Here is a 15,096-nt window from a genome sequence, read left to right as displayed (position 1 = left end):
CCCCGGGGTTGGAGCCTCCCAGGGCAGAGGAAGTATGCAAGCTCATGGGAATGGGGCAGCAGACAATGAATGGGGAGGAGAGGTCTTCATTTCAAGCTATAAGTGGTCCATGGGAAGAGTCTCCTGTGGGGCCCACCTGGCATAGAACCCTAGGCTCAGACCCTGCTTGTTCTCGGCCCCCCACAGCCTGTCTCCTGGATCCTGCAGTATGTTACTAGAAATACCTTCTTCAGTCATTCCCCGCATTTCACATAACACAGAAGGCCTAGATCCCATAATGCACCAGGCCTGGCTGTCCAACCACAGCTCCCTCCCCCATCAGTCTGATTCTCATAAAAGCAGAGCCCGTTAGGCCAGAAAGCAACTGGCTGTTCTGTGGAAGCAGGGGGAGGGCGAAATGGGGCCACTTAGGCCTGGAAGCTGGTCCCCTGGACCAGCTCAATAAGGCTTCAGCCCTTCTACCCTTGACTCTGGCTGGGCCCCCCGGGCGCCAGGCTCTTCCATGGAGGCAGCCACCTGGTGAGAAGGACAAAAGTGAGGGTGGGGGCAGTGTGCAGAGTGGCAAGGGGAAAGAAATTAATCCAGCGGTTTTCTCAGCATCAGAATGTCCCCTACAGCCAGGAACACAGCAGAAGGAGGGGATGAGTGTGCTGTGCAGAGGCAAGAGCAGGTGCCTCCTGACCCCAGGGGTTTTCTGTGTGGCGAGAAAGCTCAGAGGTGGCCTGAAATTGGGACTGTAGGGAGGACCCAGCATCACTTCTTTGCACAAGTGGGGAAACTGAGGCCTAAAGAGATGTTCCACCGAGGTTGGTCCCAAGTAAGATAAGAGAACAGCAGAATCCCTCCCTCTCATGCTCTCTATCCCTGGCTCTCCAGGAACTCGCTTCAGGGCTACATCCTGGGCTGATCCCTTAGTGTGAGACTTGTCACTAGCCCACCCGGAGTCCTGCACAGGAACATGGCTGAACCAGAGCCCACACTCCTCTGAGACTAGAGTATGACAAGAGGAGAACAAAAGGCAAGAGGCACAGACTGCCCCATTGTGTAGGAGACAGACCACGAATAAAGCACACAAAACATTGTTTGCCCTGATGGCAATTACAGAACAGCAGGACCTAAAGGTGCTGGGAACACCCCACAGTGATTCCAAGGTCCTCCTCCTCCCTCAATAGGCCGAGAGACTACCCAAGGGGGCATCAATGGATGCATCTGAGACCCTCAACCCCAGCAGACACCCGTGAGCTAGGAAACGACCGGCCAGGTGTTTGCACAGGTGGTGGACACTGTGATGTCATCATCTGACACCCTGAGGAAGGACCAGGTATCTGTTGGTGCCAACCACTAGGTGCAGTTTGGACCAGCAGAAGCTTGTAGAAGGCAATGGACAGAAGTCACGTGAGACCCAGGCTCACATATCCACCAAGCCCAGACAACCATAAGCAGAGGCAATGACCAGTTCTAATCCAAAGATGAAAGCATTTTAGGGTGGACTGTCATGAGCCTAGTCCACTCAAACCCTGGGCCATTCGCAGAGGACCCCAAAGTGGGCCCAACCAGCCTAGGAGTCAGAAGATAGGCCGACAGCTCCCCTGGTGGAGGAATGGGGGAACTACAGCAGCAGCTGGCCCTGTTGAGCACTATTGCCCATCTGGGTGTGGCTGTCAGATCCTGAAAATTCCAGCAAGACTCCCACTGTGATCTGCCTACCTCTCTGCTGGTCTACCACAGCTCATTAAGAAATCTTCCCAATAAAATAATGAACAGACAAGAGCCTTAGAGCCTGGTCTCTCTCCCATCCCAGCAGTCAAATCCTGTCTTTGATGGAACCTTTAGGGCAGGTCTATGTCCCTGGCCTTATGGAAGGGCTGTCCCCAGGCTTACTGCTTTCTATTCCCCAAGACCAGACCATACCCCACACCCCAACTTGTCAAAGTTTGACATGACCAAAATGAGAAACACAGCAAAGAACAGACAAAGTTACAACCCGGGGCTGTAACCATGAAAAAAAAAAAAAAAAGAATGAAATTTCTGTCCTGGCAATGCTGAAGTATGCCCGAACAGCCTATATACAGTGGTTCTGTTGAACTTGTCCGTATTGGGTTTCATGGTCTAAGTTGATGAGGATGACTGACCAGGTCTCTTCCTCGAGAGAGCACCAGATCTCATTACAGATGGCTGTGAGCCACCATGTGTTTGCTGGGAATTGAACTCAGGACCTTTGGAAGAGCAGGCAGTGCTCTTAACCAGAGTCATCACTCCTGAGTTAAATAGTGTTGGCTTCCAGCCTGAAATTCATATTCCTGGAACCTCAGGGTGTGATCTTACCTGGAAACAGGTTTTTTGTTGTTGTTGTTGCTGTTCTATTGTTGTTTGGTTTGTTTTTTTAGGTTTTTCTTTGTTTTGTTTTTTTCCTTTAACATGACCTCACTATGGTACCTGAGTTGGGTCCTCCTAGTCCCAGGTGGTACTCAGCCTGAGCCTCCTGAGCAGCTGAGATGACAGGCTTGCAAACAGGATGGTAAAGATGTGATCAACTGTTAGTTATGCCTAATCCTTGTAAAAAGGCCAGAGATACATCCAGGGATGACACACGCCTGTGTCTCAGGCCAGGCTGTGAGACTGAGGAAAGAGCATGCAAATGGATGGAAATAGAAAACACTATCCTGAGTGAGGTAAGACAGACCCAAAAAGAGGAACATGGGATGTACTCACTCATATTTGGTTTCTAGCCATAAATAAAGGACATTGAGCCTATAATTAGTGATCCTAAAGAAACTAAATAAGAAGGAGAACCCAAACAATAACATATAGGCATCCTCCTAAATATTAACCTTCATCAGGCGAGGAAAGGAGACAGAGACAGAGACCCACATTGGAACACCGGACTAAAATCTCAAGGTCCAAATCAGGAGCAGAAGGAGAAAGAACACGAACAAGGAACTCAGGACCGTGAGGGGTGCACCCACACACTGAGACAATGGGGATGTTCTATCGGGAACTCACCAAGGCCAGCTGGCCTGGGTCTGAAAAAGCCTGGGATAAAAACCAGACTCACTGAACATAGCGGACAATGAGGACTACTGAGAACTCAAGAACAATGGCAATGGGTTTTTGATCCTACTGCACGTACTGGCTTTGTGGGAGCCTAGGCAGTTTGGATGCTCACCTTACTAGACCTGGATGGAGGTGGGTGGTTTTTGGACTTCCCACAGGGCAGGGAACCCTGATTGCTCTTTGGGCTGACGAGGGAGGGGGACTTGATTGGGGGAGGGGGAGGAAAATGGGAGGCGGTGGCGGGGAGGAGGCAGAAATCTTTAATAAATAAATAAATTTAAAAAAAAAGAGTTCAAGGGTAGCCTGGGCTATAGTGTGACTAGTAATCCAGGGAGCCTGAAATGGCCCTATCCTATAGCCATACTGATGAATATCTTGCATATCACCATAGAACCTTCATCTGGCGATGGATGGTGATAGAGACAGAGACCCACAATGGAGCACTGGACTGACCTTCCAAGGTCCATATGAAGAGCAGAAGGAGGAAACATGAGCAAGGAAGTCAGGACTGCGAGGGGTGCACCCACCCACTGAGACAGTGGGGCTGATCTAATGGGAGCTCACCAAAGCAAGCTGGACTGGGACTGATGGAGCATGTGATCAAACCGGACTCTCTGAACGCAGCGGACAAGGAGGGCTGACTGAGAAGCCAAGGACAATGGCACCATGTTTTGATCCTACTGCATATACTGGCTTTGTGGAAGCCTAGTCTGTTTGGATGCTCACCTTCCTAGACCTGGATGGAGGGGGAAGGACCTTGGATTTCCCACAGGGCAGAAAACCATGATTGCTCTTTGAACTGGAGAGAGAGGGGGAGGGAAATGGGAGGAGGGGAGGAGATGGAAAATAAACAACAACAACAAAAGAAGAAGATACAATCTGAGACTCTATCAAACAACCAACCCGAACACAGGGACACGGATAGCAGGGAGACCAAGTGACAGCAGTGTGGCCACAAGTCCAGCCAGACATTTGGAGAGATCATAAAAGATGGTCCCCTGCGTGGAGAGGAAGCCCCTGCACATGCCTTGGGGTTGAATGTCTGGCTTCCATCATTTGTGCTCATCTGTTCCCTGGGAGCCCTCGGCCCCCACACGTCATGTGGCTGAGGAAGGCTCAGGGCTCTTGAATGCAGGCTAGGTTGGCTCTTAAATCTGGCTAGTAGGCATGGTCCCACGGTCGCATGTGACCAGCAGTTGTTGGTAGCCATCATGGCCAGTACTCACTTGTGGTGCTCCCTGACATCTGGATGATGCACTTGGAGTCGCGGCTCATTTCCCGGGAATTGAAGGGGCGGACACGGACCGCCACCTTCACAGAGGCCCCGGCCATTTCTGTGGAGTTTGTTGGTAATTCAGCAGCTGCAGTTGCCCCAGAGAGGGCAGAGTCACCTGGAATGGGGAGAAGACACAAATTAGGAGCAGTGTTCAAAGAGGCAGTACAAGGGTACCTGGCCGTACCCACAGGACTTCTCCGCCCACTTCGACCACCCCAATGACACAGTGTGGTGACCAATGGACAGGACACAGAAGTGGGAGCAGGTAACTGATTTTAATAGCACAGAGCTAGGCTGAGTGTAAGGAGCCCTCCAGCCAAGAAAACTGGCTCCCTTCTCCCAGCAGCTATGATTTGCAAATGGCTTCTTGGTGAGGGATGGGACTTTGTGTCCACTTCCTTTCCTCAGTGCTAGGATTTGTCTGGGTTGAGACTGTACAGATTTTGAGCATGAGCCAACAATGGGTCTATCAACCACACCCCAGGGCAGTATACTCAGGAATAGTTGACCAACATAGAACAGATGCTGCGTTATTAGTTTGTTTTGTTTTTGTTTTCTTGTGTGTGTCCTGGGTGGGGTGAGGGGGTGTATGTTTTTTTCTTATTTTCATTTTGTGCTGTTTTGTTTCTAAGAAAAGAATATGAAGTTGAGCGGGTAGAGATGGGGAAAGAGGTAGGAGGAACTTTGGAAGGAGAACAAATATAACCCAAGCTAGGTGCTGGTGGCACACGCCTGCCTTTAATCCCAACACTCAGAGGCAGAGGCAGGTGGATCTCTGTGAGTTCAAGGCCAGCCTGGTCTACAGAGTGAGTTCTAGGACAGCCAGGACTGTTATATAGAAAAACCTTGTGTCCGAAAACAAACAAACAAAAATTAATATAACCCAAGTATATTGTATGAGAAATCTTTTAACTGAATTAAAAAGAAGAAGAAATTGGTAACCCTCACACCTACAGGGCTCCTTGGGCAAGGGTCACCAGCTGTGTGATTCACCCCTGGGCATTGGCTTATGGGTGTGCCAGAGAGCAGGGTGAGAGTGATGAGCCTACACACAGGCTGAAGCTGGGGCGTGATGGCTTCCCTCGGGGAAACAGCTCTTCCAGAGGCTGCCGGAGAGGGACAGACCGCCCTACGGCTGATGGGAACAGAAACTGGCGGGGACTGGATTCACGCCTTCATGGCAGCCCCTCAGCTCCAAGGCGTAGTGCCAGCCACTCCGAGAGCAGGTGCCACCTTTCCCAAATCCACGAGTGGCCACCCAAGAAGGACAGGTGAAGCGTGTTTGTGTTGAGATCCTAGCCAGGGATGAGAGTGGGGTGCAGGCAAGCCCACGAAGTCGCTAGGACAGGAGTCCTAGGCAGTATTGTGCAGCAGCACACCTCACGCCCTTTAAGGTGGTATACCCTGCGACCGAAATAGTAAGTCATTAGCAAGGGAGAACATGTTTGAGATACACGACGTGGTAAGCTTCTCCTGCTCCCCAAATTTAGCTGTGCAGATGCTCAATTCCTGTCACCCAGATATTTCCACAGGATTTTCAGTGAAATCTGGCAAGATAAAAATCTTTGGGAAATGAGGACAAAGAACAGCCACACACCTCCCCCCAGCCCCGGCATACACTATAAGCTGTGCTCATTTCAAGGCTGGAATGGCATCTGGTCTAGTTTTATTTCTGTTTCTGGGATAATACAGACCAAAAGCAACACAGGGAGGAAAGGATTTATTTGACTGAGACTTCCAGGTCACAATCCATTGCTGAGGGAAGTCGGGGCAGGAACCTGAAGCAGACACTGTGGAGGAACACACTTGATGGCTCATTTGTGGATTCATATCCAGCTAGCTTTCCTATACAGCCCAGGGCCACCTGCCTAGGGATGGTGCTGCCCACAGTGGGCTGGGCCCTCCTACATCAATTAATAACCAAGGCAGCTCCTTATAGGCGTGCTCACAGGCCAATCTGATTCAGGCAATTCCCCAATTCAGATTTTTCTCTCGGATGACTCAAGGCTATGTCAACTTGGCAATTAAAGCTAGGCAGAACTGCACCCACATGGGAGGTTCTGTGGAAAAGACAGATTATATCCACAGACTGACACACACACACACACACATATTACTATATATGCACATACATACATATATACATACATGCATACATATGTGTATATATACATATTGTGTTGTGTATTTATGAAAATAGTAATGTTTTACAAGCTCAGCACTAGGGCAGCAGTTGAGAATACTGGCTACTCTTTCAGAGAACCCAGGTTTGAGTCCCAGAATCCACACAGCAGCTCACAAGCATTTGTTGTTCTGATATCCTCTTCTGGTCTTCGTAGACACTGCACACATGTGGTACACAGACATACACGCAGGCAAAACACTCACACACAGACAGTGAAAAATAAATTAAGGTCAGCATTGAACAACTGGCCTCTTTGAATCATAAGCTGGAACTTTCTTTTTGGAAGCACAAACACACAGGTCTATTCCCTGGAGAAAAACAAAAATGCCGCTTCAGAAAGCCGGCAAAGCAGTCCTGCATGCAGGTGGGCAGCTGGTGCAGATAAAATGTTCGATTTTCCAAGGATTCAGAGTTACTGAAGCAGCTAGAGTACCAGGCCAAGATTCTAGGGCAGGGGGTGAGAAGGGTGCAGGAACAGAAAACACTAAACAGTGCTGGCTCCCAGCCCAATTTGCATTCTGGACACGGGGTGAGAGGCTGAGAGACTGGAGTCTTTCCAGGCAGAGAGCTGTTGCTGAGTGACAGAAAAACCTGCAGAGCTGTGGTGGAGAAACAAACAGGGGGCCACGATAAGGAAGTGGGATGCCAAGGTGGACACACAGGCAGCTCTCCCTGGAAGACATCTGGCAAGTTCTGAATCCCAGGTAGAGAATTTCAGAGCCCAAGCCAAGAGCCTCTGAGAGTCAAAGGAAATTTCCACAGCGGTAAGCAAGCACTACAAACTGCGGGGGTCACGTAGGCCATTCTTGGAACTCCAGAGATGCACAGCAAAGCCCAGTCGACGAGGCCACATTGATGAACCCTGCCACAGCCTGGCCTCAACTGATTGTGACTGAAGCTTGTAGGGGAGGTGAATCACCTGCAATTGGGGCACAGCAGTGTCAGGGTTTGGATGGCATCTCAGTTGGTAGCGTGAGCCCTTATATCAAAAGTTACAAGGCTTGAGGCTGGAGAAACAGCTCAGCAGTTAAAAAAGCTTACTGCTCTCACAGAGGATCTACGCTCAGTTCCCAGCACCCACATGGTAGCTCGTGACCAGTTCCAGGGGATCCAGTGCTATCTTCTGCTGTCCTTCAAGGGCTCCAGGCATGCATATGGTGCACATACATACATATGTGCAGACAAAACACTTATACACATAAATATTTTTAAATAGTCTGAATAAATGTTGCAGGTTATAAAGGGACAAGAAGGGGAAAATCAAAAATTCAAACAGGGGAAAATAAAACTACACACGATACAGACCTAGGAATTATCAACATGGACTTTCAAAACACAGGACAAAGGACAGAGGACTTCAGCGAAGGGGAGAATTTTACCAGAAGATTCGTATTTTTGTTTGAAATTCAAAAAAATTTTTATCCTATGTGCATGAGTGTTTTGCCTGGAGCCCAGGAGGCCAGAAGAGGGTATCAGATGCCCTGAACCTGGAGTTATATATAGATGAATACACACACACACACACACACACACACACACACACACACATGCTGTGAACGGCACCCAGGTCCTGCATAAGAGCAAATGCTCTAACTTCAACACACACACAAACACACACAGGGAAGAGATGCTGTGAATGGCACCCAGGTCCTGCATAAGAGCAAATGCTCTAACTTCAGATCCATCTCTCCAGTCCCAGGACTAGAAACTATAATGCATCGAAAGGAAATTCTCAAACTGAAAAGAAAAATTCCCAAATAAACAACAACAACAAAATGCAGGTGAAGACACTGAATAGAATCGTGGATGAACAGGGCAAGCAGCAATACGGAAGCAGATAGAACGAGTGCAGTAGAAATCCAAAAGACAGAGATGAGAGCTCAGGTTGTGGAGGGACGCGGAGTCTGAACGTCGCTCTCAGATTCTAACCTCCAAAGTGTTGGAATGTCTGCTAAGCAACTGAGTCAAGAGGGGGAGACCTCCAGGGTGGCCTAGCTCACTTAGGAAGGAGACCTGAGAGAGAACCCAGGCTCCATCGTCCATGTGAGGACACAGCAAAGATGGTGCCAAAGGGGGCCTTCGTCAGACACTGAGCACACCTCAATACAGCCTTCTGGCCTCCGAAATGGCAAGAAATGAATTACTGCTGTTCTAAAGCAGTCCAGAGACCACGGAAATGAGACACGTAGCATGGCCACGAGCCTCGGAAGCGGCTGCCGACAGAACCACTTGCTGCTGCCCGCTCTGTCAGTTGGGGTTCCTGATTGCTCTTGCTATATAGCAACTAATCCATCTACCTATCATTACTTTTGCTTCCTGTATTTTGGGGTCTTTCTTCTCTGAGAACTCCTTGCTGATTACAATTGTCCAGAAACATTCCTCCTATGCCATCTGGTACTTTCACACTTCAAAGCTCATGTCCTTGACCTGTTTGGAGTTGTTTATACCAAGTGTGAGGCGGGGTCTAGCCCCATCGGCACGTGGACAGCTGATGATTGTCTGAGCACCACTATGCAAGACTGTCCTTTTCCCAGTGTGTGTGTTCCTTTTGTTGTTTTGGTTTGTTTGTTTGTTTGTTTAAGAAAGGGTCCCTCTACATAGCCCTGGCTGTCCTGGAACTCACTATGTGAGATCACCTACCTCTGCCTCCCAAATGTTGGGATTAAAAGCGTGCACCCGTATTCTTTCTCAGTCCAGTATGCATTCGTACACTGGCTATATCAGAAAGCAGCTGGCTATAGGTGCGGGTCGCACGTCTAGCTCTCTGTTCTGTTCCATTTGTCTGTGTGTCTGTGTTTATGTCACTGTCATGATGTTTTGATGACAACAGATATGCAGTACGTTTTGAATTCAGACAGTATAATCACTTCTGCTTTGTTCTCTCTGCTCAAGATAGCCTTGCCGATTTGGGGTTAATTATGGCCTCATGTAAATAAGTACTATTTTTTCTAGTTCTTTGAAGAATATCATTGGCGGGTTTGTTTTTGAAGAAGGGTCTCTTGTAACCCATGCTGTTCTCAAACTTGCCCCATAGCTGAAAATGACCTGGTCCTCTTGCCTCCACTTGCCAATGCTGGGACTTGGGCATGTCCCACCCCTCCAGCGACCTTGAGCAGTATCCTCCTGGTCCTCTTGCCTCCACTTCCCAAAGCTGGGACTTGGGCATGTCCCACCCCTCCAGCGACCTTGAGCAGTATCCTCCTGGTCCTCTTGCCTCCACTTCCCAAAGCTGGGACTTGGGCATGTCCCACCCCTCCAGCGACCTTGAGCAGTATCCTCCTGGTCCTCTTGCCTCCACTTCCCAAAGCTGGGACTTGGGCATGTCCCACCCCTCCAGCTGTCACTGACTCTTAGATTGGAATTACACTGACCTTAAATGTCTTTGGAAAATATGGTAATTTTAACAATAGTGATTGTTCTGGTGTGTGCATGTTGGGGGGTGGGCAGGTGTGGGTTCAGGGATGTTGATACCGTGTCCTCTTCAGTTTCTTTCATCAGAGTTTTGCAATTGTCGTGGTAGAATTTTTTCCCCAGCATTACATTGCAAATGGATGAAGATGAGGCGGAGGGGAGGTCTAGAGAGATGGCTCAGGGGTTGAGAGCACTTGCTGCTCTTGCAGAGGTTCAGGTCCCAACACCACACAGTGGTTCACAACCATCCATAACCCCAATTCCAGGGGGATCCAATGCCCTTTTCTGACCTCTGCGAGCACCGTGTGTGCACAGGGCGCACATGCGTACAAGCAGGCAAAATATTCAAACACCTAAAATAAATATATAAAAAAAGGAAAGTGGTAAAGACAGGCCTTGTCTAGAGCTTAAACAAGACCCACTGTTTTCTGGTCGAATGTAGTCAAGTTGCAAGCTCATTATTAAAGATCTTTATCGTGTTGTTACATTCATTATGCATCTAATTTGTTCATTTTTTTTTAAATGAAAGGATGTTGAATTTTATCAACTGCCTTGCTTTGTCTGTTGAGACAACATTTTGTCTTTCGTTATGTTGACGGTGCCTGGTTTCAGTGACTTACGTGTATCTAACCATCCCTGCATCTCTACAAAGGATGTCACCCGATTCTTTCCAGTGCTGTTGGGTTTGGCTCTATAGAGATGGATATTTTGCTGAAGAGTTTTGCTTCTATTTTTATCAAGAATTTTTTCATTCTTTTTTTTTAATTTTTAAGGATTTTTTTTCCTAGTGATAGTTTTCTCACTATCACTGTGTACTGTGTTGGGGAATATTATGTTAAGGTGTGTGACTTTTGTTTGTGTTACATTTGTTTAACTCTGAAGCTGTGGTTCTTTGCCCGTCTAAAACACCTGATGATCCTAATAAAGAGGTGAACGGCCAATAGCAAGGCAGGAGAAGGCTAGGAGAGGCTGGCAGACAGAGAGGATAAATAGAAGGAGCAATCTGGAAGAGAAGGAGCAAGAAAAGGAGGAGAGAGAACGCTAGGGGCCAGCCATACAGCCAGCCACAGAGTAAAAGTGAAAGTAAGATATACAGAAGTAAGAAAGGTAAAATAAAGGAAGGAAAAGGTAGTTGGGACAGTTTTTAAAAAGCTGGCAAGAAACAAGCCAAGCTAAGGCTGGGTATTCATAACTAAGAATAAGCCTCCATGTGTTTTATTTGGGAGCTGGGTGGTGGTCCCTCAAAGAGTATAAAGAGAGAAAAACCAACAACAATATTGTAGCATACCAGCGTGGGCCTGTATTTCCATGTAGGGCCTGAGAAAGCTGAAAAAAAAAAAAATAAAACAGCTCCTTTAAAAAAAAAAAAACCTGCTGTACAGCAGAGCACTTAAACAGCCTTTTTCATGCTAACTAAGAATTAAAAAATGAAGTTAAAAAAAAAAAAGAAGAAATGCCTGCTGCAGGCAAGTATTGCCATTCTAGTGCTCAGGAAGGTTGCTTTTGTTTCCACAGGAAACAAGAGTCTATGAATTCATTCCAGGTTGATTTGGATCTGGTTTGATCAAGGGAGATCTCCTGAACCTTGACAGGTGATATCTATCAAAAAAGGTTACAAATGGTCTTCCCAGGATTTGGACATCAACTCAAATTTTTCTCGGGGACCCCCAGGATGTCTTAGTCCACATTCAGCAGGAAGCAGTCTAGAGAAAACAATGTTCACATTCCCAAGAGTTGGGATGTGAAAGGCTTTGGATTATGTGGTGAATCATGGATATTTGTTATATTTAGGGAATATAGGATTAAAAAGACAACTATTAGCCGGGCAGTGGTGGCATACACCTTTAATCCCAGTACTCGGAAGGCAGAGGCAGGCAAATCTCTGTGAGTTCAAGGCCAGTCTGGTCTATAAGAGCAAGTGCCAGGACAGGCTCCAAAGCTGCAGAAAAGCCCTGTCTCAAAAAAAAAAAATTAAAAAATACAACTATTAATCTCAGATACTTTTGCATTGGCATGGATTTTGGTATACTGATACAAATTCAAAATCAATTTTGTTACAATGTATATATGTTTTTACTTGTTTAAATGACTTTTGTATATTGATACAAATTTAAGATCATTTTTGTTGCAAAACACTGTATATGTTTCTAAACTTGTTTAAAGGATTTTTGTATATTGATACCAATTCAAAGTTTTTTGTTACCACTTATTGTATATATGGTTTTTTTTGGTTTGAGGTATTGGGCCTATGCAGTTCATTTGGAAATGTAAGATGAAGTTTTAGTTTTTGAAAGCTCTCATTATGAACTACTTAGAATAATGAGGAAACACAGGTTAGTGGTTAGTCATTTATAGCAATCAAATTTGTAGATATGTTAGGTATGTTTTCTAGATCATACAGAGATATATTTTTAGATAGATAAATTGTCTTCAAACACTTCAAAGACCTATTAAAAATGTTTTGTTAATTTAGGGATTCTCATGAAAATGAGACACATCTGCTCCTGGCAATACCAATTTACTTCAGAGATCATGGTAATTGGAGAAAATTCTTATGGAGTTTGCTTTCAATGTGGCAAGGCTAGCCATTTGGGCAAGAAGTTGTTCTTGCCTGGACTGCTTGACAGTATGTTGCATAAACTGGACCTGCATGATCCACAGGAAAGTGACCATTGAACTTTGCCAAAAACAAGGAAGGATGGTCCTTCACAGTTCCTGCTTCACAGAAGAAACTGCCAGACCTTCTGCAGGACACAGAGGAAAGTGACTGGCAAACTGCCAATGTCGGCAGGACAGTCTTTCAAATTTCCTGCTTCATTGAAAAGTCTGCTAGAAACTATGGGCCTATAGGCGAAAGATGCATGCCCCAACACTGCAAAGGAACTTTGGGTGACTATCCAGGCAGTCAGATGTCTCTGTCATTTCTAGAGATTTTGGAAGTCGTTTGCAATGCAGTTTTTGTTTACTTAAATAATATTATATCCTTCTGGCATCTTTGATGGAGTTGAAGACTAGATAGTTATAGTTGTAGTTTTCCTTAGATATGATAGAAAATTAGTTAGATATAAATATTTAGATTTACTAAAATAGGATAGATTATGGAGCAGTTTCTTTAAATTTATCAGATACAAATGAATTGGAATTCAGTACACTGTGAATGTAATCTTTTTTGATAATTGTTTTTATTGTATACAGTCTTACTATGTTAAAGTTAAAACTTTTCATTTTTGTTTAGAAAGAAAAGAGGGGAAATGTTGGGGAATATTATTTTAAAGTGTGTGACTTACATTTATGCTGCATTTGTTTAACTCTGAACTGTGGTGCTTTGCCTGTCTAAAACACCTGAGGGTCTAATAATGATCTGAATGGCCAATAACAAGGCAGGAGCAAGGATAGGTGGGGCTGGCAGACAGAGAATAAACAGAAGGAGAAATCTGGAAGAAGAGGAGCAAGAAATGGAGGAGAGAGAACGCTAGGGGCCAGCCACACAGCCAGCCACAGAGTAAAAGTGAAAGTAAGATATACAGAAGTAAGAAAGGTAAAAGCCGAGGGGGGAAAGAGCTGGGTGCCCCTACAAGCCAAAAGAGTAAAACATCACACAACAGTACTGATTTGGTTGTTCTGTGTTCTTGCCTGTTCCTTGTCCTCATGGAAAGCCCAGTTCTTTTCTTTAGTTTACTGTCTTTTAATTTCAGAATAGAGAGTATGAATGAATGAATCTCAAAAGCAAGGCACTGAAATAAACACAACACAAAGGTTAAATACCTTAACTGCCTCTCCGTACAATGCTTAAAATATTGAGGACTGACAGGGTAAGCCCACTGTTTTACTATAGAAAGAAAGCTTTAGCCGGACGGTGGTGGCGCATGCCTTTAATCCCAGTACTCGGGAGGCAGAGGCAGGCGGATCTCTGGGAGTTCGAGGCCAGCCTGGTCTACAAGAGCTAGTTCTGGGACGGGCACCAAAGCTACAGAGAAACTCTGTCTCGAAACCCCCCCCCCAAAAAGAAAGAAAGAAAGAAAGCAAGCTTTAAAATTTTTACATGGGCCAGACTGTGGTGGCACACGCCTTTAATCCCAGCACTCGGGGGGCAGAGGCAGGCGGATCTCTGTGAGTTCGAGGCCAGCCTGGTCTACAAGAGCTAGTTCCAGGACAGGAACCAAAAGCTACGAAGAAACCCTGTCTCGAAAAATCAAAAAAAAAAAAAAAACCTAACTCACACATTTAGAAATTTTAAAAATAAATTTTTAAATAAAGGATACACCAAAGGAGTCACAATGGAGCTACAGAAATTCTTCGTAAACAATAACGAAAATACTATCAGCAACCTTAACAGGGCTTCTCTTCCAACCAGCACGGAGTCACAAGGGCCAGACTCAACTCTCAGGGTTTGGGTAGGTGGGGAAAACTGGATAATTCTGGGAGGGAAGAGACTGCTCATAGCTCCGGGTATTTGCCAATGATGCCCCTGAGGTTTGCAGAGCGTCAGTCTATGGCCATGCGATCCAGAGACAAATGGACAGAGCATTCCAGGCTAAACAATCTCCAAAGGTTACACCGACTAAAGAGGGGTTTGTGGACAGAGTACCACTGAAGGCACGATTTGCTCAAACCCTTTCTGAACAAAGATGGAGAAGTGGAAGGGGCGGGGGTACATGGAAAGTGGGGCAGGACGTTGAGGAGAGGAAACTGTGGTTGGTATGTAAAATAAATGAAAAAAAAGTTTTTTGTTTTTGTTTTTTGTTTTTTTTTTTTTTAAAGATTTATTTATTTATTATGTATACAACATTTTGCCTCGATGTATGCCCGCACGCCAGAGGAGGGCGCCAGATCTCAGTACAGATGGTTGTGAGCCACCATATGGTTGCTGGGAATTGAACTCAGGACCTCCGGAAGAGCAGTCAGTGCTCTTAACCTCTGAGCCATCTCTCCAGCCCCTTGTTTTTTGTTTTTTTTAAAGAGGTATCTGTGATCCAATCAGTCAGGAAACAAGAGTCTTCTCCATCCCAGGAATTCTGTGGAGATACCAAAGAATCCTGTTGTAACTAGGTAACTCAACACACTTCCCTGCAGGAAATCTACTCTAGATCTACCCTGGAAAAGCTTCATGGGCTTTTTACTGACAAAGCCGCCCCTCCAGAGAGCTGCCAGAGCAATACCCAGTGCGCTC

The 15,096-nt window shown here is 46.1% G+C and overlaps 1 protein-coding gene across 11 annotated transcripts in view; it reads right to left on the bottom strand.

The window, feature by feature from the left end:
• The window catches only part of LOC121433523 (kinesin-like protein KIF1A), an 87,520-nt gene that overhangs the window by 62,475 nt on the left and 9,949 nt on the right, over window positions 1-15,096 (bottom strand). For all 11 annotated transcript variants that reach the window (XM_041631975.1, XM_041631976.1, XM_041631977.1 and 8 more), the window contains exon 2: window positions 4,281-4,445. In XM_041631975.1, the coding sequence (XP_041487909.1) occupies window positions 4,281-4,386 (106 nt within the window). In that variant the 5' untranslated portion in view covers window positions 4,387-4,445. The remainder of the gene's footprint in view (window positions 1-4,280; window positions 4,446-15,096) is intronic.

The sequence above is a fragment of the Microtus oregoni genome, unplaced genomic scaffold (genome assembly GCF_018167655.1).
Source record: "Microtus oregoni isolate MIOR12 unplaced genomic scaffold, Mior012 000038F_ref0000394, whole genome shotgun sequence".
NCBI lineage: Eukaryota > Metazoa > Chordata > Mammalia > Rodentia > Cricetidae > Microtus > Microtus oregoni.
This window is presented reverse-complemented; position numbering and strand designations above follow the sequence as displayed.